Here is a 26,197-nt window from a genome sequence, read left to right on the forward strand (position 1 = left end):
TCACTAGTTGTTGCTTTCTTTTCCTGCATTGGTGAAAGGGACACCTTTCCTTTCACCTACTCTGTGTGACTGTTCTCAGATATTACCATCACAGTGGGAAACTCAAATAGTCTCTGTTCTGACAGCGCCACGTTAATGTGACACTCTCATTAATACTGGACTGCATTCGACTACTAAAGCACCAATTTGTGCTGCTCTTCCAAGCTTCCAGCAAATGAGGTATATAATATAAACATTCATTTGCCTAAAGCAGAAAAGACTGAATTGCACAAAACACTGGGTTTTAGCACCAAGTTAGCACATAGATAATCCCAAAACTTATCACTTCACACTTGTCGGTATTGATGACACAGGTGATCAGCTTTTTCATTCTGGTGTATGTACAGAAACTATAATACAAGCAGGCCCTATGTTGTTGGTACTATAATTCACATATCCTACAATTTTATGCACACTCGGTTCCCTTCTAGTTGAATTTTATAGCTCAATTTCCTGGAGTCATGATCTAGGCCATTTTGCCAATAGTGGTGCTTGCGCTGCTTCCTCATCAGTGCTGTCTGAAACGACATCTTTTGTGCCTTTGTCCTTGCTTCCTGGGTTAAGCATCCAAGCAAAACAAAAGGAGATTGCCTGTAAAATATTCAGAATTTGAGAAAAACAGTCAGTACTGATTCCAGTTGCACATATAGCACCCTGTATACTGACATTTTCTATCACCCTGAACCTGAGAGGAAGAGGACTGACCAAGAACAAACTAGCAGCGATAAAGCTGAAACCTTTGCAATCGAAAGGTGCTTCCTCTGAAATGAAGTAAGCTGAAACAGAGGAAATGATGAGAGAAAAAAATACAAAAAACATTGTGCATGTTGCACAGAAATATATGAAAAAAAATCAATTTGATACCAGAAAGTCAATTGCTTACAAGTCAGTGGACTCATAAATAGTGGTGCCAACAATATAGCTACAGATTGCACGGTTGCAATAAAACCTTGCGCTTTTCCCTGTAAAGATAATACAATGAGACAAGGCATATGGTTAGGAACTTTTTTTTTAAACTGCTAGCAGGAATATGCCAGGCAAATATATTGATAGAGGAGACATGGTTAGGAACATAGGAATTAGGATAGAAGTTTTCAAGTTTGAATTTCTAAATAAAGCCAGGGGAGGTCAGGATTGTGTATGTACCTGGTCACTTGAGAGTACTTCACCAGAAATGATCGCATATATCTGCAGAATTGCATATTTTTCATGTAAACAAATTTACGAATATCACTGGAATGTATTAAAATATAAAAGGCATCTTTTTCTGAATATTTTTCAGACACTGTCACCTTAAATTATTATTTTTAACTGTGAAAACTTGAAGTCATAGTGCATACAGGACAAATAAGTAGGATTGACTTACTGCTGGTTTGGCTAGAACATAGATGATACCCAATGAAGAGCTAAAATATGGAACCTGCAGGATACAGTAGAAGGTAAATGGACAAAGCTTTTGTAACTGTACCAAGTGGTAAATCCATCAATATGTGATAATTTTTCTTAGAGCATCAATTAGTTGAGGTTCGTTAATGAAAACATAAATCAATTGATGACTTCAGTAAATTTGATTGGATACATACCCACGAAGCCCATGCAACACCATAAAGCAAAGCCTGGAAAAAATTTCCCCAAAATTAATAGGTCAATATATCAAATTAGTGAATCTGAGACTAGTAAAACAGAGTACAAAATCTCAGTGCAATAACTTCTCACTTACATAAGCAATGGATGCGAGTATTGAAATACATAAGACGCCTTTTTCACCAATTATGTGGCTAAGAAAGGGGAGCACCAGAATCTACAGTATGAAAACCGTATCATAAATCCACAGATAACTAACTTGACAATTGGCAGGCCATGCAACATATATATGTTAGTTTAGTTGGTATAGAATAAAATCTTGAAAGAGCACCTGTGAAAAGATTGAACCAACGCCGACCACCATTAGAATTTCTGAGAACTGATCCTTGTCAAAGCCGAATACGGACTTTAGGTAATACTAAAAAGAAAAGATAATTAAAGTTCCATATAGTTTTTTTAACAATATATCATAAAAAACATAAGTGAGACAACCATTTACCATTAGAACTTCGCTAATGCCAATCATGCCCAATTTATAAAAGAAGGCAACATATGAGATTCTCCTAAGTGTTTCACTACAACATAGGAAGACAAGAAATCAAAAGGAATGACATTATGCAGAAGCTGAAATAAAGGCATTCTTTAATAAAAAAGGAAATTGCAAACTTTTGTTAATTTCAAAACTAGTTAATGTTCATTGTATACAACTATCAAGATGTGGAAGCTGAAGAACGTTTCTTAACTCCCTTCGTGTGCAATCTACCAGTTGTATCATGTTCTGTTTAGTCCCTTCATAACTTTTTTAAAACAATTGTGATAGAAAACTGTTAATTTTGATAATCAAGAACTCATATAGCACTTTATACATTCCAAATTTTTTGTCCATATTACTCCTTTTCTTCAAGAAAACAACATTTTTTAATTGTTGAGTACCACTAAACTAGCACATAGGCATGAAGCACAATGTTATTATTTAGATTGATACAAGGAAAAACATATAAGTATAATTAACATTTTCCCTCATGAACAAGGAGGGGTAAAACACTAAATAGATTTTTACATGAATTTCATTATTCATCATGAATTCCTTGACTATTTAACTTTCATGCTCAATGTGCAAGGGTTACCTGTTTTTGACTATGCTAATGTTCTCCTTGATAGATTCCCAACGTTCTTGTGGTAACTTGACAAGCAAAGATGACATCGACAAATGCTGAGAAGGTGTAGAAGAAGCTCTTTGGACTGTCTCAACCAAATATATTTTCATGTAGAGGATAGAACAGATCAACAAGACAATCGAGACCTAATAAACCAAAGTAAAGCACTTATAAGATTTAATGTTAGCAAAGAGAAAGTACATAAATTGAAATTGTGATGCAACTATATAAGTAGCATTAACTACCGATACCTCAAAAATCCACCTCTCAGGCAGGAACCTTGAAAACACGCTCCCCAGAGTGTGCGCGGCAGAGAAAATTCCAGTCATGATGCCAAATGCAGCTGCCCTCCTTGATGGTTCAACTGCATCTGCCTAATTTAGCATAATGTTTTTTATAACCCTTGAATCACTATCTGTTATTCACAAACCACCAAACAAATATAGCCTAAAAAACATCTGTTTGATTGTTACATCTCTGGTTTCAAATTACTTAAAACAATGCACACGAATAATCCTAACATAATATTTCCAAGCACGAACATGGTAAATTAGGGAGCTTTTCTTCTTTCATTACAATTTAAGCAGGCATATAGTTACTTTTTCGCACAGCACTCGACAAAGAGCTTGTTTGCCGAGTGCCCGAAGGATTGCACTCGGCAAACCCCCTTGCACTCGGCAAATTGACTGTTTCCGGTAGTGGTGGGTGGGTGGGGTGTGTGTGTGGGAGGGGGGGTGGCTTTTCGAAGCGGCTCCTCTGAGAGCCAGTAAAGCCCCTGCCTTCGATTTGTCTTTGCCATTGGGATTGGTTAGAGCCCAAGGCCTCTGGTCTAGCTCCTAGGCAGAGTAAAATTCGTTGTTTAGTCGCAAAAAAAAGTAAAATTCGTTGCAAAATCCAAAAGTTATTGGCAACTTTGTTAAAAAAAATGTCATGCTAATACTTTGTTACTGATAGATGGATAAAACCATAGTACTCTCCCGGACATAATTTTACATCTAGAAAAATGCCAAATAGTACGGGGAGGAGCAGTTCAATGAATGATATATATATATATATATATATATATATATATATATATATATGTGTGTGTGTGTGTGTGTGTGTGTGTGTGTGTGTTTACCTACAAAGACGTACGAGGAGACTAGGATTACTATTCTGACCGTGTAAGCAATAGCGAGGCAGAATATGGTTCCTTGGCCAATCATGCATGAGAGGGTACGCAGAACAAGGTAGACATACACAGCAGTCCTTGAATTGTTCCAAGCAAGCACAGCTGCAAGCAGCATCCATGAGCAATAAACAAGTATTAGTACCAAGTGCAGATGGACTACTATGTACAAAAATGCCCACATTGACATATTTTCTTATTATATTACCAAACGGGATGATGGAAGTGGAGGCAGTGAGAAGGATGAGAGGCTTCCGGCCGTACTCATCAGCCAGCTGGCCCATCAGAGTGAACCCTATCGTCCTGAAAATCCCTCCAACCTGCAATCAGAAAGCAATTAACTGACGAAACAACATGCAACCACTGAATGAACAAGAACCTGACGAAGAACACATATGATTGTCCTAGAACATCAAACGGCCGGAATAATGCAGGGTGCTAGGAAGGAAGGAATTGAAGGCATACCGAGGACTGCAGGCCGGTGAGGTAGAGGGCCTCCGGGCAAGACCAGTCGTCGGCGGGGCAGAGCGCGGCGGTAACCTTGTCGACGAGCGCCGGCACGGTCATCTCCTCGGCGACGCCGTAGAGCACCAGCCCGACCATGAGGTGCAGCACCGGCCTCATCATGACGCTCATCGTCGCATCGCCTTGTTGGAAGACACCCATTATATTTTTCTACTCCTAACGGGGCTCAGCTCGATCAATCGGTTCTTGAGTGCTGGTTAGTTACAGGGCGTTTGGCAATGGACCAATTGCAGGCGCTTTATAAGAAGCAGCCGCGCGCGCCTTTTTTTTTTTCATTTCACTTGGGTAGAGAAGGACAGAAGGAAACAGCACCAGGAGAAGGTGAGGTCAGCTAAAATGATTGCTACTTCTTTTTACGAGCAATGACATGTCATAGAAAGGAAAGGTGCTGCCGTGCTGGCACTTTTTATGCCACGCTGTCACGTTTAGTCGATACTCCATTGTGGATGATCTTTTTGTTTCGTTAATCTGCAGCAGTAAGAGAAAACTACAACCTAAAAACTAATTATTGGGGAAGATAAATAAAACGTGTTTTGGGATTTTGAAGGTCTTGCCTCCAACAGAACGAGAAAATCCAATCTCTAATGAGAAAAATAGTGGATTGGGGGAGGAAAGGTCTCCCTTTTATTTGAGGGGTGGGAGGCTATGATTTGAGGGACTGAAAAAAATTCTCATTAGGGTTGGGTTTGAAATTTGCTGGAGCTACAAGATCTCTAAAATAACAGTTTTTTTCTCACTGGGGGTTAGGAAAGGGGGAGCGCTGGAGATGCTCTTAGGCTATATTGGATTATGGATACATTCAACATATTGTTCAGGGCAAGATTTGGTCAAAGTCAAACCTTAATAAACATCAACAACTTTTAAAAATGTTTTAGTTTGGAGACATGCAAGACAAATATGTAGATTTGTATTGGAAAACCTTGGCAAATATCATAAAACTGAAGGCCCTTCAAAATATATTCTGGCTCGACACTTGTCAGAATAAAGATATATCTATAAGTACTTCTATATATGCTTCGAAATTAACCACTTCTATCCTTGTTCCTGTAACAAATTAAATATATATATTTTCGTAAACCAATTCTCAAATAAAATCTCTACTCGTAAGATATCCATAAGTAACATGCCCTTATTTTGGGGGATACAAATCTTCTTGTTAAGATTATAATCATATAATTTATCTTGCCATGAATAAGTGATGATTTTTCTAATTTAGATTAACGATAGATAAAACATCACCTGATCATGACCGGATCGGATGAACGAACTATATATAAAAGCCTAATAATTGATCCCAAGCAAACAAAACACAATATGGGCAAGGAAAGGACTGACGATAGATTATCCCCTCTATGGGGCTCCAAGTCAGCATCCGGCCGGCGGCGATCTCCCGTGCACAGCAACAGCAACAAACACCCACGCCGCCCATGACAAAGCGCGCGTGTGCCGGGAGCGGGGCAGCCCGCGCGCCGCCGCAGCCGGCGCGTGGCCGGCGCGCGCCATACCTGCCGCGGACGGAACGGGCGGGCTTCCCCTAGTGGCTCTACACGACAAACGCCAGGGACGACGCAGCAGGTGAGATTTCCAGTCAAAAGTTAAGGGCCATCGGCTATCCTATCCAACAAGCTGCTGCATTCATCGTATAAGCTCTGCGATGATTAGCCTGTTGAATAATCTGGATCTGAGTAGGCTGGTCGTCGTCGTTGCGTCTCAAGCATCATCATATTCATCAGATCTTGCGTCTAGTTTCGCCTGAGCCTGACAGCGGCCGGCATCCACAAGATTCAGAAAATATTCAATATTATAGGATGTTCTTGCTTGTAAGCAGGACCATCCGACCCGATCACTCGGCATGTCCGACTTCGATCTGAGCAGCTGCACAGGGCACCAAAAAATCATGACATATGGTCTTTGAAAAAGAAAAAAAAACATGACAAATCCTGATCTGCGCCGCTTTGGCACTGACATGCTGTCAGCGTGGCTTTTTCAGCGTAGCTGCATCTTCAGCTATTGTGCCTGGGCCGATAACAAGCTCCACTGAAGAAGTGCCGGCGCCAAGGCCCAAGAGATCCCGCAAGCCCAGCACCCGTGTCTTCGGCCCAACATGGATTAGTTGAACACTGGGTTTGGTTGGAGGAATCAAATAATTCTTGACAAGGTGATGCATCTTCAGATTTGGTGAACTAATTTAATTTTTTACACTAAGACGAATGAGTTGATGATACATTAACCTATTCTATTCCACAAACCAAATAAAAAATATTAAGTGAGAAGATGATAGATAAACTCATTCCTTAAACCAAACATTATGGGCCGGAAGAATGGGCTGTCAAATGTTGGGCCCATGGGCCACGGCCAGATGGAAATGGTGCCACAACTTGCGTCTCCCGACTACCTCAGTACGATGGAGTCACGTGGTGGCCTTCCGTGCCATTAGGTGATTTTTTTCTTTCTTTTTTCCTTCCTTTCATTTATTTTTCTTTCTTTTGTTCATTTGATTCTATTTGATTCTATTCCCTATTTTTTGTTTCTTTTTTATTTATTTTATTTCATGAGATGTTCATATCTTTTACTTTCATTTTTACTTCTCTTTATTTTTAATTTTACTTGAAATAATTATTTTACTATTATTTTTATGTTTAACTCTTTTGTTTTTTATTTCATGAGATGGTGCTACAGTACCTATCAGCTGTTTTAATCGTTTATTTTGATTTGTTCATGTAATACATATGTGATATTTAATGATGTATTTTTTATTATTATTCACACAAACGCCCATAAGATGCCCCATGGACCATGATGTATTGTTTTTGTTCACGTAGGATACTCCATGATGTATTTTTGTTTGTCCATGTATTACCTATGGGATCAATGCTATGTTCTTTTCTTTTCTATTTCCCAATATTACGTGGTTTTTTCTTCTTTTTCCTTATTCTACCTTTTTCCATTTTCTTTATTTTTTCTTATCTTTCATTAATTTTTTATATTTATATTTTGTTTTTTATCTGTATTTTTGTTATATATTTCATAGCATTTTTATTGAGATTTTTCTTGATGTATTCTAGAGTTTCTCCCTAGTATTCATGTCCATACATGATGTAGTATGTATGTTGCTATGTTCATATAGTATCTATAAGATGTTTATGGTATATATTAGGTTGTTCTAGTAATATTCCTATGGTGTTGTATGTTTTCTTATTATATATTATTTTCTATGCATTTGTTCTATATTATATTTTATTTATCGTTTTCACTTATTTACATTTGATTATTATTATCTTTTTCATGAGTAGGGCTGGCCGTCGTTGCGTCTGAAGCATCATATATTCATTAGATCTTGCGTCTAGTTTAGCCTGAGCCTGACAGCGAGGTAATATTATAGATATGTTCTTTACTTGTAAGCAGGACCATCTGACCCGATCACTCGGCATGTTCGACTTCGATCTGAGCAGCTGCACAAGGCACAAAATTCATGACAGATGGTCTTTCAATGAAAAAAAAAACATGACAAATCCTCATCAGCGCCGCCCCCGCTCGCTTTGTCACTGACATGCTGTCAGCGTGGCTTTTCCAGCGTAGCTGTATCTTCAGCTAGGCCTTGTTTAGATGCCATCTAAATTTTAAGTTTTTTTACTCTCTCTCCATCACATCAATTTTTAGCCGCTTGCATAGAGTATTAAATGTAGGTAAAAAAATAACTAATTACACAATTTAGTTGGAAATCACGAGATGAATCTTTTGAGCCTAGTTGGTCCACGATTGGATAATATTTGTCAAATAAGACGAAAATAGTACTATTCATCAGGTTGAAATTTTTTCGCAATCTAAACGAGGCCCTATTGTGCCTGGGCCGATAACAAGCTCCACTTAACAAGTGCCGACGCCAAGGTCCAATAGATCTGGCAAGCCCAACACTTGTGTCTTCGGCTCGACATGGATTAGTTGAACAGGGCGTTTTGATTTGCGGAATCAAAACCATTTTAGATGGCGACGGCCGGACGCCCGTGCCTGCCCCGCGTACAACTACTGACCCATGTGCAACTGCTACGCCTGCACACCCGTTCTCGCATGCCGCACGCAACTGCTGCGCCTGCACCTCTGCCCCCACATGTTGGTGCACGTACACATGCAGCTGCGCGCCCCCATGCCCACTGATGCGCATGCAAGGGGAGACTACCCACGCCAGCTTCGCTTGCCGCGACATGGGGACCGCTATGCCCGCGGGGACCCCCTTTTCATGCGTCCGCTGCATACGCCTGCCAATGTTACAACATTAAACACTTATGCAATATACGTCTGAAACAGTTGAAACATTTACAACATACGCTTGCAACATATGTGTACAGCAACTACAACATTTACAACATCTAGATAAAAAACTTGCAACATACAAACTTGCAATATACATCTGAAATAGATGAAACACTTTTAATAGACGTTTAAAACCTATGTGTATAGCCACTGAAACATATGCAACATCCAGATAAAATATTTGCAACATACGTTTGAAATATATGAAACATTTGAAACTACACTTGCAACCTATGTGTATAGCCATTGAAATATATGCAACATCCAGATAAAACATTTGCAACATACGTCTGAAATAAATGAAACATTTGAAAATACACTTGCAACCTATGTGTATAGCTACTGAAATATATACAACATCCAGATAAAATATTTGCAACATACATCTAAAACAGATAAAATATTTAAAGCATACACTTGCATGCTATGTGTATAGCCATTGAAACATATGCACACATCCAGATAAAACATTTGCAACATACGTCTGAAACAGATGAAACATACACTTGCAACATACGTGTATAGCCATTGCAACATATACAACATCTAGATAAAACACATGCAATATCTAGATGAAACATACATCTAAAGCGCATGAAACATACAGAGCTCAATCCCATGAAGTGACGGAAAAAATTAGGCCAATACTTAGCTGCCTGCACTTCTCTCACAAATAGACAAGCGGCCTGGCCAGCCTTGCAACTGGCTAAGCTCCTAAGCTAGTCGGCCCAAGCAGCAACACGACAGGCACCATGCGTTAAGGGGAAGCTTGGCCTAGGCATATGTGGCAGAACCTCCTAAGGAATCGGGCCCACATGCACCTATCGTTGTCTTGACAGACCTCGGATAGCGTACACGAGTTCCCAACAACTCAACAGGTCTGTCGGGTTGAAAGGACCTAGGATGCCGCCTAGAGGGGGGTGAATAGGCGTTTCTGAAAATTAACACCTTTATATGCGAAAACAATTAGAAAGGGAAGTTTCCAAAATGGAAACTCCAAATTAAGAGTACTACCACCCCTCACAAGTTAGCCACAAAGTAGACAAGGTATAAAGAATATATCTAGAATCTACAACCCTGCAACACCAAGTTAGAACAGAGAATAAATATTTTCAGTGCAGACAGGAAATACCGGACGTGTCCGGTATGAATACCGAACGTGTCCGGTATACACGATTTCTGCAAATCAGCCCCGAACTTGCTCCTTTCGATTTCTATCTTCAAACCAAACTGCAGGCACCTAGTGGAGATGACAATATACACAGAGAACCTGCAGAACAGCTAGAGCAACACAAATATCAAATGAAATGCGAATTTAGACACGATATTTGTTTTACCGAAGTTCGGACTCGTTCGAGTCCTACTCTCCGTTGAGGGGGCTGCGGGCGACCCAGCGAAGGTCAGCCCTAGAGGGTACCACGAAGGTCACTCTAGCCAGAGTCTTTTCCAACTCCTTTTCCTCCTTCCACTAATTTGATTCCGAGGCGGCGGAATCGATCGTTACAAACTTTCCGAAGCAACCACAATCTCTCGGTTGCTCTCCGGCGACGCCTAGCCGTCTAGGACCGAGGAGTCCAAGAGTAATAAATGCGAATCACGAGATTGACAATATGCACAAGTGCTCAAGTGGTGGCTTGCTCTCTTTTTCAAATTCTCTCTTAACCCACAAATTGATTTTGCAATTTGGATCACACACTCACTAAGAGAGGGTTTAGGAGAGTTGGCAAGGCTCAAAAACGTGTGTCTATCTCAGCAGAATCAGCAGCCTCCAAAGGTGGAGGCTTGGGGGTATTTATAGCCCCCTTGAAAAACTAGCCGTTTTATAGCCGTTGCAATACCGGACACGTCCGGTATGCATACCGAACACGTCCGGTATGACTCATACTGCGCCAACGGTAACTAAGTTACAGTGAAGTTGTGAGGCGTCGGAACTCCCGAAGAACGCCGGGACTTCCGACCATCGGAACTCCTGACCCAAGTCGGAACCCCCGACCCTCAGTAATTTTGAAAAACATGTAACTGAGTTAAAGTTAGTGAGGTGTCGGAACTCCCGACACATGTCGGAACTCCCGACCGTCGGAACTCCCGACTCTCGTCGGAACTCCCGACCCACAAGGCTTTTGAAAACTAGCCGTTGGCTTCTGGTCATCCATACCGGACACGTCCGGTATGAATACCGGACACGTCCGGTATGACCAGGACAGTGAACCCTCCAAGTCAGTTGAAGTGCGACACGTCGGAACTCCCGATCCATGCCGGGACTCCCGACCGTCGGAACTCCCGACCTACGTCGGAACTCCCGACGAACCAACCCGAGAACAACAGTTTTTCAGCTTCTGGACAAATACCGGACATGTCCGGTATGAATACCGGACACGTCCGGTATTGCCAGACCAGCAACAAATCAGTTAGCTCTTTTGTCGCTCAAATTCTCAAAACTCACATGGGTTGGCTTGAGCACTTATGAAACATTATCTATCAACATGATGCATCCCTCTTAATAGTACGGCATACCTATTAAACTCAAGATCAAAGGAAAAAAGAATTTATACCACTTGAGTTGATTTCTTTTGAATTGATGCCGTCCCTTCCAATCTTCATCAAGTAAGGGTGCTAACAAGTTGATGTTGATCTTTTCACTTGAGCATAGCCATCTTGAGCATGTGACTTGATTCCATTCATCAAATTTGAATAACCCCAAATGTATCAAGTCACTTCCATCAAATACTTCATTATAGATTTGATTCTTCACATTAATATGACCATCTTAGCTTGATTAGTACCTCAACTAAATGCAAGTACTTTCTTCTTCACCCTAGCTAGGTTCTTCGGCCGCCAAGCCGTCGCTTGCCCTTCACCCTTGCTTAGTACCTCGAAGCCTTTCCTTGCTATCTTCACCATCTCAAGCCATCAAGTCACATCTTGTGTTGAATCATCCATTCATATGTATTGTTATCTTTTTCATTTTAATTTAGCAAGCTTCAAATATGAGACCATTCCATATGCAATCCCTCATGTCTCATTAACTAATAATCATGAGCTTGCTTTCACATAGTACATGGAAATCCCACAAGAAATAAGCCTTCACATGAATTCCATTTGCATTGTTGTCTTGTGCTTGAATTAGATTGTTTATACAACAACACATCATTTTGGCTTTCATTAAGTACCTGTGAGATAACCTATTACCTGTTCACACTTAGCAAACGGGTTAGTCCTTTAATCACGTTGTCATTCAATCATCCAAAACCCACTAAAGGGCTAGATGCACTTTCAATCTCCCCCTTTTTGGTGATTGATGACAACTTGATTAAAGCTTACAAAATGATATAAGCATTTAAACTTTTGGGTTCAATGATTTATGAGAGGCTCCCCCTTAATATGTGCTTATGATTAGAATTCACAAAATGACCTCAAATGTCAATTGCACATACTAAAACATATAGAAGACTCCCCCTAAATCATTGCATCCGTGGGGTGCATGTGTGTGTGACAAAGTAAAACCGTGATGCATATGACAAGATATATCACACAAGAATAAATATAAAGGCATTACATCAAGTATTTTCATTCTAGCATGTAGAGTCCTTATGAAAATAAATATAACACATGTATGTCACACATAGCACTCATTACAAATTTTCTCAAGTCCAGAAACCACTGATATATATAGATAAAGATCATGTCTCAAGAGATACATAGATAAAGCATAAGTAAGTCTCATCTCTCACATGATACAATCTATCTCAAATCCAAGATACATCAATGAAGCTCAAAAACAAACTACAGCCTGCAGTACATATCTTCAGGTACAAAGATAAGCAAATGAGACTATCCTGAAGCTTTAATCAGTCTCTCTCCCCCTTTGTCATCTATCACCACAAAGGTCCAACAATGACATACTAAGGACAAAGGGGCTACAAGCTGTCATACAAAGCACAAAGAATGCTTAAGGTTCAAACTTTGTACTAATCTCTCCCTTTGTATTAAACTCTCCCCCTTTGTCATCTTAAAGAGGTTGTACTTGACACTTGTTTGCAATTCAAAATAGATCAAATACATGGGTTTACTAGCTCATGAACAAACTCATACACTAACCACTAGATTATATAATCATTTAAGCAATAGTGGTAGTCTATGAATCTAAAAATTTTCATTTGTAATGCATGATCCTATAAGCATGTACTATATGCACTAACCGCATACTAGTAAGGAATGAAAAATGATCATGCACAATACAATGATACCTTTGCTATATTGGAGAGGAAGATAGTCATATAGATTTCAATTCATTTCTCTAATAGCACCATGAAGTCCAATTATAAGCTTAGTGAAGACCAATAGATGCCAATTCTTTGAATTCCTATTCTTTACCCATATGAATTGAGAATCACTAATGATCAAGTGCACTCTTCTTGTTGTGGTTAGCTTGCTTCTTCTTTGATCATTGCTTGCTTGAGAGAACTAAAAGATGCACCACTTGTAATACCACTTGAAATTTCATGATACCACTTAAAATTTCATGACTTGTTCTCTTTTGGGTGTTGCTTGCTTTTTAGATCAATCTCTTGATTTTCTTCAACCAAGTACCTCAAATGTCCCTTTAGATTACCACTTCAATTTTAGCCATCCAAGCCTAGAGCGAAGTGACCTCTGTCCAAAGAACCATCCTTGATACTCACTTGAAATAACTTGAAAGGAAACCACTTGATCCACTTGAAAGATTTTGTTTGATTGATCCATATTGTTGGACTTAATTTGATGAATAACTTTGAATCCTTCTTTAAGTCCTTTTCTTTCTACTTGTTTAAGTCCTTTTGTTCTATCAAAAGATCTCCAATTATCACTAGAACTTAAACTTCATCTTCATCTTGATCTTGGTCTTGGTCTTGATCTCTAGCTTGAGTACCAAATGTGTACCAGATACACTCTTCAAATAAATTGTCTTGTACTCATCATTTGTCATGCTTCTATCTCAAACCAAAACCAAAACATAGGTACCTCACTCACTTATAGATATGATTCTAATTTGAGGACCTTTGAATCTAAGTGACTTTTGATCAATCCAATAATTGTCACTTTCCTGGCAGATTCTGTACTCTTCAAAGAATAAATCATATCTCCCAAAGTACATATCCAAAAACCACAAAATTTGGTGAAGATGTGACACACTAAGCCTTCTAGTAGCTGTAAAAATTTTAGCTTCTTTTGACTTCTATATTGCTACCAGATTTCATATCTTTCCACACTGCTACATGCTGAAAACTGCTGCACTATAGCTGACAAGATCTACTCCAAATCCGAAGTATCACTTATCCAAATCTCATGAAATTTGCACAGCAACTAATACCATAAGTGTAGAGCATGCAGACCAAGTTTCAAGCCAATACAAATAGATTTGGTTGCTCAAACATGTCAATGATCACTGCTAGCTCAGATTTTCAATATTGGACAGATTTCAATAATTGAGCTATTTTTCTCCAAATTGAACCAAACTTGAAATCAACTTGTTTGAATACTCTCACAAGACATATGTCCATTCAAACCATTTACTAGAAGAAATCTTATGAACATATCCAATCAAACCAACTTCAAACTTGATTACTTAAGCATTTAATCCATTCAAACATCTCATAGCAAGCAACATATGCATATATATATATATATATCCAATTCAATTAACTCATATGCACCCAAATAAACTTTGATCAACAAGAGATATACCTTGATAGCTTATGATCATCTTTGCAAGCTTCAACTCCACTTATTTGCAGGCCTTCAAATACATCAATAAATTTCCACAACTTGAATATGACACTTGTATGTTGATAGCATATGGACTTCACTCAATTTTGACTTAGCATTGGGATAAAATTGCACTGGGTTTTAATACTTGACTCAACATAAGATGAACAATAATAATTCCATTGAATCAAGTCTCCAATGCCATGGTACCTACAAACGATCATCCACTTTTCGATGGTACCCAAACTAGTTTGGGTCCTCCCATGTTAGACGCAACATACTTAGGCATAGCCTTAGTATGAATAGCGGAATATTTTTGCAATACTAACCAATAGGGTACCATAACAAACCTTCCTAGGCATAATATTTGCATCAATTGAAATAGGCTTAGGATTCTCACTTAGGGGACATAGATTAGCCAAGAATTGATTTTCTCTTTTTCGAATATTTGGCAAATTTATGATTTTTAAAACTTGAGAGAGATTTTAGTGGGACATAGGGATATTTATAGACTTGAGAGAACCATGTCACATGTGATTAGGCAAATAATCAACCAAGGGTAGCAACAATCACAATATGACATGACTAGGTCACAAAGACCCAAAAACCACATGATTTTCAAAAAACCACACCACCTACACATGCTAGTTAGGGATTTTGTAAAACATCTATCCTATATCACACAAATGCACACACTAGCATATAAAGGGCCTTAGATGCACTTACAATGCACGTATGTAAATACATACCTTTGCCTTGAGCCCATAATATCACCATTGAAATAATACATGGCATGACAACATCATGTTGACCTCACTTGTCAAATAATCATACCATATATGAAATCAATTTTCATCCAAAGGACTACAAATAATGCTAGATAAATTTGTTAGTCCACAATATCACCACTGAGATAATACATGGCATTACAACATCATGTTGACCTCACTTGTCAAATAATCATACCATATATGAAATCAATTTTCATCTAAAGGACTACAAATAATGCTAGATAAATTTATTAGTCCACAATGGTGCAAAATAGAAACTGAGCTCCCCCTAAATAAGTACCAAAAGTATTTTGAATGACTTTCAACAAGCACTTTATTCTTTTAAGAATTTGGGAGTCAATTTTCATTTTGACCATAAACCAAATAAGATTGCCATAGTTAAAAGTGAGTTTAAGAGATGCTCACAATCCACTTAGATTTGATAAAACACAAGCTTCTGAGTAAGTTAGGGATATATAAAAAATGTATGGATCGAATACTCAGTTAAAACACAATTAGTGTTCTGGTCCATGCAATACCGGACACGTCCGGTAGTATACCGGACACGTCCGGTATACACAGAACAGAAACACTGATTGTCCCTAGACATACCGGACACGTCCGATAGTAATACCGGACACGTCCGATAGGTGAAAGACAGAACCAATTAAGTTGCTGCTTGTGATTCTTCGTTTTAACTGTAATATTTATTTATTGTATACTTGCATCTCAACAAATAAATTACTCTACTAGAGAGCTAATAAAAGCATCATATGGCAAACATGATAAATCTCAAGTGAAATTAATTAGCCACTTTCATTATTTCACAAATGTACCTATTTGTGAACTATAGAACACGAAACAAACAAAGTGGCTATCCTACAAGGTTTAGGTACTTGTTACCAATGTTGAGGATGAAATCTATGATATGTTCATTGAATTATCTTCGGGTCAACCATATAAGAGATTATGATGAGAATTGGTTGATAGATTGAGTGAATATTGTCAATTTGCTTGCTCAACCACCCCGAAGGCTTCATCTCATCACCAAGTACCTACATCATTAACCTAAGCACACTTTGGTACCCAACTCTTGTTGGGTCCTTTTGAGTTAGTCAACAAGTGCTTAGGTACCCAAATGGCTTTAGCACTAGTTTGTGGTGAACACATCACCTTACTAATGCTAACTCCATTTGTGGTCTTCCTAAGCATATCATGATAAACAAATGTGTTTAGCTTAGGTGAGTTACCATTTGGGCATTCATAGCTTAGATGCCCCTTTCTCTTACAAGCATAGCATATGCGGCCTTTGTTTGCTCTATGCTTGTTTTGCTTGTATGGACATCTATCAACCTTATGGCCCATCTCATTGCATCCATAGCATCTTCTTGTTGCAACTTGGGCTTTCTTTCTTGCTTCTTTGTACATTGGGCATTTCTTGGTAGAAGCCTTTTGATTGGCGGCTTCAACTTTGTCGGCCCAACTCTTGTGTGGACACATAGCCCACTCATGTCCATACAATCCACAACCATAGTACATCCTTTTTCCATGTTTCTTGCTCTTGGTTGTGTTGGCCTTGCTTGAGATGTGATTCTTTTGTTGGGCTTTGGAGGAAGCAAGGTTTGAACCCTTCTCAAGCTTCTTCACCATGTTATCATGGTTATCTTGAGAAGGTTGTGCTTTCTCCTTACCCTTCAACCGAATCACATTTTTCTTTAATCTTTGCACTTCTTCTTTGAGCTCTATGTTTTCTATAAGATTTAGCTCAATCGAAGATTGGCTTGCTTGAGGAGCACATTCATTAGTACAAGAAATATTTAATTGAGATAGTGTACTAGTGAGCGGATGTGTTAGAGGTTGAGAGAATTTTACCGATGTAATCACAACCTCATGAGCCACCTCAAGCATGATGCTTGATTCTACTACTTCCTCATGAGAGCACTTTAGATGAACATAATTTGCTTGTAGCTCATTATACTTGCTTGATAGTTCATCTAGCCTTGCTTTGAGCTCGAAGTTTTCCTTCTCTAGTTGTGAAACACTAGAAGAGGAGTTAGTAGCTAAAGCATGCTCAATTGACAATTTTTCATACCTCTCATTTATTGCCTTTAGCTCTTGCAATTTGGAGATGAGAAACTTTTCTTGATTTTGAAGCGATTGCTCTTGCTTCTCAATCTCTTCTTCAAGCTCATCATTCTTTTCAACTATCTTCATGATGATGAACTTGTCTTTATGGTTGAGATGATCAAGGTTGTAGTTGTCTTCAACTTCAACATCACTCTTATCTTGATCATCTACTTGTGCTTTCTCCTTTTCTTGATCTTTCTTGTTATTCTTCTTCTTGCTTTTCTTGGCCATGAGGCACAACTGATGAGTATCATGGGATACTGAGGTTGACTCATCACTTGGTCGCCATCGGGCTTGAGCATCGTTGCAAATAGCTGCTTGCTGGTCTGCTGCCTTGGCCATACCGGACACGTCCGGTAGGCATACTGGACACGTCCGGTATGTGCAGGCAGACAGCACGTCATGTGCTGCTTGCACTTCTTGCTCCGGCTCGGTGCTCTTGAGGTCTTGTGAGGCTTCTTCGCTGTATGATGACACAATGGACATACTTTCCAATGACTTAATCTCAAGTGCATCATCACATTTGGATTTTCCATACAAATCAAAAAGTCTAGTCCAAATGAGATGAGCACTCTCCGGAGGTGGTTGTCCATTGAAGATTGCCTCATCTTGAACCTCTACACTCAATGTACTCAAAATAATATTAATAGCTTGAGCATTGAGTTGCACGCATATCTCTTCCTCTTTTGACAAATTTTTGTAGTTGCTCCAATCAACTATAGAAAGAGGTATGCTTGCATCCACAATATGCTCAACAAGAGGACTAATATCTCTAAAAGCATTGAGTACATGTATTGACCAAGGTAGAAAGTTTGAACCATCATTTTGGAGAAGCACCGGCTCCAACTCGATAGGCGTCGACATCCTTTTCTCACGGCGGTGAAGCTTTAGGTGAGAACCTCGCTCTGATACCAATTGAAAGGACCTAGGATGCCGCCTAGAGGGGGGTGAATAGGCGTTTCTGAAAATTAACACCTTTATATGCGGAAACAATTAGAAAGGGAAGTTTCCAAAATGGAAACTCCAAATTAAGAGTACTACCACCCCTCACAAGTTAGCCACAAAGTAGACAAGGTATAAAGAATATATCTAGAAGCTACAACCCTACAACACCAAGTTAGAACAGAGAATAAATATTTTCAGTGCAGACAGGAAATACCGGACGTGTCCGGTATGAATACCGGACGTGTCCGGTATACACGATTTCTGCAAATCAGCCCCGAACTTGCTCCTTTCGATTTCTATCTTCAAACCAAACTGCAGGCACCTAGTGGAGATGACAATATACACAGAGAACCTGCAGAACAGCTAGAGCAACACAAATATCAAATGAAATGTGAATTTAGACACGATATTTGTTTTACCGAAGTTCGGACTCGTTCAAGTCCTACTCTCCGTTGAGGGGGCTGCGGGCGACCCAGCGAAGGTCAGCCCTAGAGGGTACCACGAAGGTCACTCTAGCCGGAGTCTTTTCCAACTCCTTTTCCTCCTTCCACTAATTTGATTCCGAGGCGGCGGAATCGACCGTTACAAACTTTCCAAAGCAACCACAATCTCTCGGTTGCTCTCCGGCGACGCCTAGCCGTCTAGGACCGAGGAGTCCAAGAGTAATAAATGCGAATCACGAGATTGACAATATGCACAAGTGCTCAAGTGGTGGCTTGCTCTCTTTTTCAAATTCTCTCTTAACCCACAAATTGATTTTGCAATTTGGATCACACACTCACTAAGAGAGGGTTTAGGAGAGTTGGCAAGGCTCAAAAACGTGTGTCTATCTCAGCAGAATCAGCAGCCTCCAAAGGTGGAGGCTTGGGGGTATTTATAGCCCCCTTGAAAAACTAGCCGTTTTATAGCCGTTGCAATACCGGACACGTCCGGTATGCATACCGGACACGTCCGGTATGACTCATACTGCGCCAACGGTAACTAAGTTACAGTGAAGTTGTGAGGCATCGGAACTCCCGAAGAACGCCGGGACTTCCGACCATCGGAACTCCTGACCCAAGTCGGAACCCCCGACCCTCAGTAATTTTGAAAAACATGTAACTGAGTTAAAGTTAGTGAGGTGTCGGAACTCCCGACACATGTCGGAACTCCCGACCGTCGGAACTCCCGACTCTCGTCGGAACTCCCGACCCACAAGGCTTTTGAAAACTAGCCGTTGGCTTCTGGTCATCCATACCGGACACGTCCGGTATGAATACCGGACACGTCCGGTATGACCAGGACAGTGAACCCTCCAAGTCAGTTGAAGTGCGACACGTCGGAACTCCCGATCCATGCCGGGACTCCCGACCGTCGGAACTCCCGACCTACGTCGGAACTCCCGACGAACCAACCCGAGAACAACAGTTTTTCAGCTTCTGGACAAATACCGGACACGTCCGGTATGAATACCGGACACGTCCGGTATTGCCAGACCAGCAACAAATCAGTTAGCTCTTTTATCGCTCAAATTCTCAAAACTCACATGGGTTGGCTTGAGCACTTATGAAACATTATCTATCAACATGATGCATCCCTCTTAATAGTACGGCATACCTATTAAACTCAAGATCAAAGGAAAAAAGAATTTATACCACTTGAGTTGATTTCTTTTGAATTGATGCCGTCCCTTCCAATCTTCATCAAGTAAGGGTGCTAACAAGTTGATGTTGATCTTTTCACTTGAGCATAGCCATCTTGAGCATGTGACTTGATTCCATTCATCAAATTTGAATAACCCCAAATGTATCAAGTCACTACAACATAGGAAGACAAGAAATCAAAAGGAATGACATTATGCAGAAGCTGAAATAAAGGCATTCTTTAATAAAAAAGGAAATTGCAAACTTTTGTTAATTTCAAAACTAGTTAATGTTCATTGTATACAACTATCAAGATGTGGAAGCTGAAGAACGTTTCTTAACTCCCTTCGTGTGCGATCTACCAGTTGTATCATGTTCTGTTTAGTCCCTTCATAATTTTTTTAAAACAATTGTGATAGAAAACTGTTAATTTTGATAATCAAGAACTCATATAGCACTTTATACATTCCAATTTTTTTGTCCATATTACTCCTTTTCTTCAAGAAAACAACATTTTTTAATTGTTGAATACCACTAAACTAGCACATAGGCATGAAGCACAATGTTATTATTTAGATTGATACAAGGAAAAACATATAAGTATAATTAACATTTTCCCTCATGAACAAGGAGGGGTAAAACACTAAATAGATTTTTACATGAATTTCATTATTCATCATGAATTCCTTGACTATTTAACTTTCATGCTCAATGTGCAAGGGTTACCTGTTTTTGACTATGCTAATGTTCTCCTTGATAGATTCCCAACGTTCTTGTGGTAACTTGACAAGCAAAGATGACATCGACAAATGCTGAGAAGGTGTAGAAGAAGCTCTTTGGACTGTCTCAACCAAATATATTTTCATGTAGAGGATAGAACAGATCAACAAGACAATCGAGACCTAATAAACCAAAGTAAAGCACTTATAAGATTTAATGTTAGCAAAGAGAAAGTACATAAATTGAAATTGTGATGCAACTATATAAGTAGCATTAACTACCGATACCTCAAAAATCCACCTCTCAGGCAGGAACCTTGAAAACACGCTCCCCAGAGTGTGCGCGGCAGAGAAAATTCCAGTCATGATGCCAAATGCAGCTGCCCTCCTTGATGGTTCAACTGCATCTGCCTAATTTAGCATAATGTTTTTTATAACCCTTGAATCACTATCTGTTATTCACAAACCACCAAACAAATATAGCCTAAAAACATCTGTTTGATTGTTACATCTCTGGTTTCAAATTACTTAAAACAATGCACACGAATAATCCTAACATAATATTTCCAAGCACGAACATGGTAAATTAGGGAGCTTTTCTTCTTTCATTACAATTTAAGCAGGCATATAGTTACTTTTTCGCACGGCACTCGACAAAGAGCTTGTTTGCCGAGTGCCCGAAGGATTGCACTCGGCAAACCCCCTTGCACTCGGCAAATTGACTGTTTCCGGTAGTGGTGGGTGGGTGGGGTGTGTGTGTGGGAGGGGGGTGGCTTTTCGAAGCGGCTCCTCTGAGAGCCAGTAAAGCCCCTGCCTTCGATTTGTCTTTGCCATTGGGATTGGTTAGAGCCCAAGGCCTCTGGTCTAGCTCCTAGGCAGAGTAAAATTCGTTGTTTAGTCGCAAAAAAAAAAAGTAAAATTCGTTGCAAAATCCAAAAGTTATTGGCAACTTTGTTAAAAAAAATGTCATGCTAATACTTTGTTACTGATAGATGGATAAAACCATAGTACTCTCCCGGACATAATTTTACATCTAGAAAAATGCCAAATAGTACGGGGAGGAGCAGTTCAATGAATGATATATATATATGTGTGTGTGTGTGTGTGTGTGTTTACCTACAAAGACGTACGAGGAGACTAGGATTACTATTCTCACCGTGTAAGCAATAGCGAGGCAGAATATGGTTCCTTGGCCAATCATGCATGAGAGGGTACGCAGAACAAGGTAGACATACACAGCAGTCCTTGAATTGTTCCAAGCAAGCACAGCTGCAAGCAGCATCCATGAGCAATAAACAAGTATTAGTACCAAGTGCAGATGGACTACTATGTACAAAAATGCCCACATTGACATATTTTCTTATTATATTACCAAACGGGATGATGGAAGTGGAGGCAGTGAGAAGGATGAGAGGCTTCCGGCCATGCTCATCAGCCAGCTGGCCCATCAGAGTGAACCCTATCGTCCTGAAAATCCCTCCAACCTGCAATCAGAAAGCAATTAACTGACGAAACAACATGCAACCACTGAATGAACAAGAACCTGACGAAGAACACATATGATTGTCCTAGAACATCAAACGGCCGGAATAATGCAGGGTGCTAGGAAGGAAGGAATTGAAGGCATACCGAGGACTGCAGGCCGGTGAGGTAGAGGGCCTCCGGGCAAGACCAGTCGTCGGCGGGGCAGAGCGCGGCGGTAACCTTGTCGACGAGCGCCGGCACGGTCATCTCCTCGGCGACGCCGTAGAGCACCAGCCCGACCATGAGGTGCAGCACCGGCCTCATCATGACGCTCATCGTCGCATCGCCTTGTTGGAAGACACCCATTATATTTTCTACTCCTAACGGGGGCTCAGCTCGATCAATCGGTTCTTGAGTGCTGGTTAGTTACAGGGCGTTTGGCAATGGACCAATTGCAGGCGCTTTATATGAAGCAGCCGCGCGCGCCTTTTTTTCATTTCACTTGGATAGAGAAGGACAGAAGGAAACAGCACCAGGAGAAGGTGAGCTCAGCTAAAATGATTGCTACTTCTTTTTACGAGCAATGACATGTCATAGAAAGGAAGGGTGCTGCCGTGCTGGCACTTTTTATGCCACCCTGTCACGTTTAGTCGATACTCCATTGTCGATGATCTTTTTGTTTCGTTAATCTCCAGCAGTAAGAGAAAACTCCAACCCAAAAACTAGTTATTGGAGAAGATAAATAAAACGTGTTTTAGGATTCGGAAGGTCTTCCCTCCAGCAGAACGAGAAAATTCAATCCCTAATGAGAAAAATAATAGATTATGGGAGAAAATGTCTTCCTTTTATTTGAGGGGTGGGAGACTATGATTTGAGAGACTGAAAAAAAAAAATTCTCATTAGGGTTGGGTTTGGGAATCGCTGGAGCTACAAGATCTCTAAAATAATAGTTTTTTTCTCATTGGGGGGGTTAGGAAAGTGGGACCGCTGGAGATGCTCTTAGGCTATATTGGATTATGGATACATTCAACATATTGTTCAGGGCAAGATTTGGTCAAAGTCAAACCTTAATAAACATCAACAACTTTTAAAAATGTTTTAGTTTGGAGACATGCAAGACAAATATGTAGATTTGTATTGGAAAACCTTGGCAAATATCATAAAACTGAAGGTCCTTCAAAATATATTCTGGCTCGACACTTGTCACAATAAAGATAAATCTATAACTACTTCTATATATGCTTCGAAATTAACCACTTCTATCCTTGTTCTTGTAACAAATTAAATATATATATTTTCGTAAACCAATTCTCAAATAAAATCTCTACTCGTAAGATATCCATAAGTAATATGCCCTTATTTTGGGGGATACAAATCTTTTTGTTAAGATTATAATCATATAATTTATCTTGCCATGAATAAGTGATGATTTTTCTAATTTAGATTAACGATAGATAAAACATCACCTGATCATGACCGGATCGGATGAACGAACTATATATAAAAAGCCTAATAATTGATCCCAAGCAAACAAAACACAATATGGGCAAGGAAAGGACTGACGATAGATTATCCCCTCTATGGGGCTCCAAGTCAGCATCCGGCCGGCGGCGATCTCCCCTAGTGGCTCTACACGACAAACGCCAGGGACGACGCAGCAGGTGAGATTTCCAGTCAAAAGTTAAGGGCCATCGGCTATCCTATCCAACAAGCTGCTGCATTCATCGTATAATTAAGCTCTGCGATGATTAGCCTGTTGAATAATCTGGATCTGAGTAGGCTGGTCGTCGTCGTTGCGTCTCAAGCATCATATTCATCAGATCTTGCGTCTAGTTTCGCCTGAGCCTGACAGCGGCCGGCATCCACAAGATTCAGAAATATTCAATATTATAGGATGTTCTTGCTTGTAAGCAGGACCATCCGACCCGATCACTCGGCATGTCCGACTTCGATCTGAGCAGCTGCACAGGGCACCAAAAAAATCATGACATATGGTCTTCGAAAAAAAAAACATGACAAATCCTGATCTGCGCTGCTTTGGCACTGACATGATGTCAGCGTGGCTTTTTCAGCGTAGCTGCATCTTCAGCTATTGTGCCTGGGCCGATAACAAGCTCCGCTGAAGAAGTGCCGGCGCCAAGGCCCAAGAGATCCCGCAGGCCCAGCACCCGTGTCTTCGGCCCAACATGGATTAGTTGAACCCTGGGTTTGGTTGGAGGAATCAAACAATTCTGGACAAGGTGATGCATCTTCAGATTTGGTGAACTAATTTAATTTTTTACACTAGTATTAATTATTACATTAAGACGAATGAGTTGATGATACATTAACCTATTCTATTCCACAAACCAAATAAAAAATATTAAGTGAGAAGATGATAGATAAACTCATTCCTTAAACCAAACATTATGGGCCGGAAGAATGGGCTGTCAAATGTTGGGCCCATGGGCCACGGCCAGATGGAAATGGTGCCAGAACTTGCGTCTCCCGACTACCATACCTGCCGTGGTGGCCTTCCGTGCCATTAGGTGATTTTCTTTCTTTCTTTTTTCCTTCCTTTCATTTATTTATTTTTTCTTTCTTTTGTTCATTTGATTCTATTTCATTCTATTCCCTATTTTTTGTTTCTTTTTTATTTATTTTATTTCATGAGATGTTCATATCTTTTACTTTCATTTTTACTTCTCTTTATTTTTAATTTTACTTGAAATAATTATTTTACTATTATTTTTATGTTTAACTCTTTTGTTTTTTATTTCATGAGATGTTGCTACAGTACCTATCATATGTTTTAATCGTTTATTTTGATTTGTTCACGTAATACATATGTGATATTTAATGATGTATTTTTTTATTATTATTATTCACACAACGCCCATAAGATGCTCCATGGACCATGATGTATTGTTTTTGTTCACGTAGGATACTCCATGATGTATTTTTGTTTGTCCATGTATTACCTATGGGATCAATGCTATGTTCTTTTCTTTTCTATTTCCCAATATTACGTGGTTTTTTCTTTTTTTTTCCTTATTCTACCTTTTTCCATTTTCTTTATTTTTTCTTATCTTTCATTAATTTTTTATATTTATATTTTGTTTTTTATCTGTATTTTTGTTATATATTTCATAGCATTTTTATTGAGATTTTTCTTGATGTATTCTAGAGTTTCTCCCTAGTATTCATGTCCATACATGATGTAGTATGTATGTTGCAATGTTCATATAGTATCTATAAGATGTTTATGGTATATATTAGGTTGTTCTAGTAATATTCCTATGGTGTTGTATGTTTTCTTATTATATATTATTTTCTATGCATTTGTTCTATATTATATTTTATTTATCGTTTTCACTTATTTACATTTGATTATTATTATCTTTTTCATGAGTAGGGCTGGCCGTCGTTGCGTCTGAAGCATCATATATTCATTAGATCTTGCGTCTAGTTTAGCCTGAGCCTGACAGCGAGGTAATATTATAGATATGTTCTTTACTTGTAAGCAGGACCATCTGACCCGATCACTCGGCAGGTTCGACTTCGATCTGAGCAGCTGCACAAGGCACAAAAACCATGACAGATGGTCTTTCAATGAAAAAAAAACATGACAAATCCTCATCAGCGCCGCCCCCGCTCGCTTTGTCACTGACATGCTGTCAGCGTGGCTTTTCCAGCGTAGCTGTATCTTCAGCTATTGTGCCTGGGCCGATAACAAGCTCCACTTAACAAGTGCCGACGCCAAGGCCCAATAGATCTGGCAAGCCCAACACTTGTGTCTTCGGCTCGACATGGATTAGTTGAACAGGGCGTTTTGATTTGCGGAATCAAAACCATTTTAGATGGCGGACGGCCGGACGCCCGTGCCTGCCCCGCGTACAACTACTGACCCATGTGCAACTGCTACGCCTGCACACCCGCTCTCGCATGCCGCACGCAACTGCTGCGCTTGCACCCCCGCCCCCACATGTTGGTGCACCTTCGCTTGCCGCGACATGGGGACCGCTATGCCCGCGGGACCCCC

The 26,197-nt window shown here is 39.8% G+C and overlaps 2 protein-coding genes across 4 annotated transcripts; both read right to left on the reverse strand.

Moving 5' to 3' along the window:
* Window positions 1-221: 221 nt before the first annotated feature.
* On the reverse strand, window positions 222-4,668 carry LOC136487722 (uncharacterized). 2 transcript variants are annotated; one of them, XM_066484824.1, is made up of 14 exons: window positions 4,414-4,668; window positions 4,157-4,268; window positions 3,941-4,053; window positions 3,032-3,154; window positions 2,751-2,926; window positions 2,123-2,198; window positions 1,955-2,041; window positions 1,760-1,840; window positions 1,623-1,655; window positions 1,406-1,459; window positions 1,186-1,227; window positions 923-1,001; window positions 706-815; window positions 222-630 (listed from the first exon to the last, which is right to left on the reverse strand). In XM_066484824.1, exons 1-14 carry the CDS (start codon window positions 4,612-4,614, stop codon window positions 499-501), a joined length of 1,419 nt encoding a protein of 472 aa, XP_066340921.1. In that variant the 5' UTR covers window positions 4,615-4,668; the 3' UTR covers window positions 222-498. The 2 variants fall into 2 exon arrangements, with proteins under 2 accessions (XP_066340921.1, XP_066340922.1); XM_066484825.1 differs by having other exon boundaries at window positions 224-630; window positions 745-815.
* A 15,967-nt stretch (window positions 4,669-20,635) lies between these two features.
* Window positions 20,636-22,542, reverse strand: LOC136484869 (uncharacterized). 2 transcript variants are annotated; one of them, XM_066481835.1, is made up of 5 exons: window positions 22,342-22,542; window positions 22,085-22,196; window positions 21,869-21,981; window positions 21,001-21,123; window positions 20,636-20,895 (listed from the first exon to the last, which is right to left on the reverse strand). In XM_066481835.1, exons 1-5 carry the CDS (start codon window positions 22,540-22,542, stop codon window positions 20,716-20,718), a joined length of 729 nt encoding a protein of 242 aa, XP_066337932.1. In that variant the 3' UTR covers window positions 20,636-20,715. The 2 variants fall into 2 exon arrangements, with proteins under 2 accessions (XP_066337932.1, XP_066337933.1); XM_066481836.1 differs by lacking the exon at window positions 20,636-20,895 and having other exon boundaries at window positions 20,995-21,119; window positions 22,342-22,528.
* Window positions 22,543-26,197: the final 3,655 nt, after the last annotated feature.

The sequence above is a fragment of the Miscanthus floridulus genome, chromosome 10 (assembly GCF_019320115.1).
Source record: "Miscanthus floridulus cultivar M001 chromosome 10, ASM1932011v1, whole genome shotgun sequence".
NCBI lineage: Eukaryota > Viridiplantae > Streptophyta > Magnoliopsida > Poales > Poaceae > Miscanthus > Miscanthus floridulus.

Excerpts from the sequence above, each read along its gene's own strand:
- LOC136487722 (XM_066484824.1), bottom strand. The coding sequence starts at position 4,614 with ATGGGTGTCTTCCAACAAGGCGATGCGACGATGAGCGTCATGATGAGG. Across the intron at positions 2,927-3,031 it reads CTGAGAGGTGGATTTTTGAG|GTCTCGATTGTCTTGTTGAT; the intron begins GTATCGGTAGTT and ends TTGGTTTATTAG. Across the intron at positions 816-922 it reads ATTTATGAGTCCACTGACTT|CTTACTTCATTTCAGAGGAA; the intron begins GTAAGCAATTGA and ends CCTCTGTTTCAG.
- LOC136484869 (XM_066481835.1), bottom strand. The coding sequence starts at position 22,542 with ATGGGTGTCTTCCAACAAGGCGATGCGACGATGAGCGTCATGATGAGG. Across the intron at positions 21,982-22,084 it reads CACTTCCATCATCCCGTTTG|CTGTGCTTGCTTGGAACAAT; the intron begins GTAATATAATAA and ends TGCTGCTTGCAG. Across the intron at positions 21,124-21,868 it reads GCCTCGCTATTGCTTACACG|GCAGATGCAGTTGAACCATC; the intron begins GTGAGAATAGTA and ends ATGCTAAATTAG.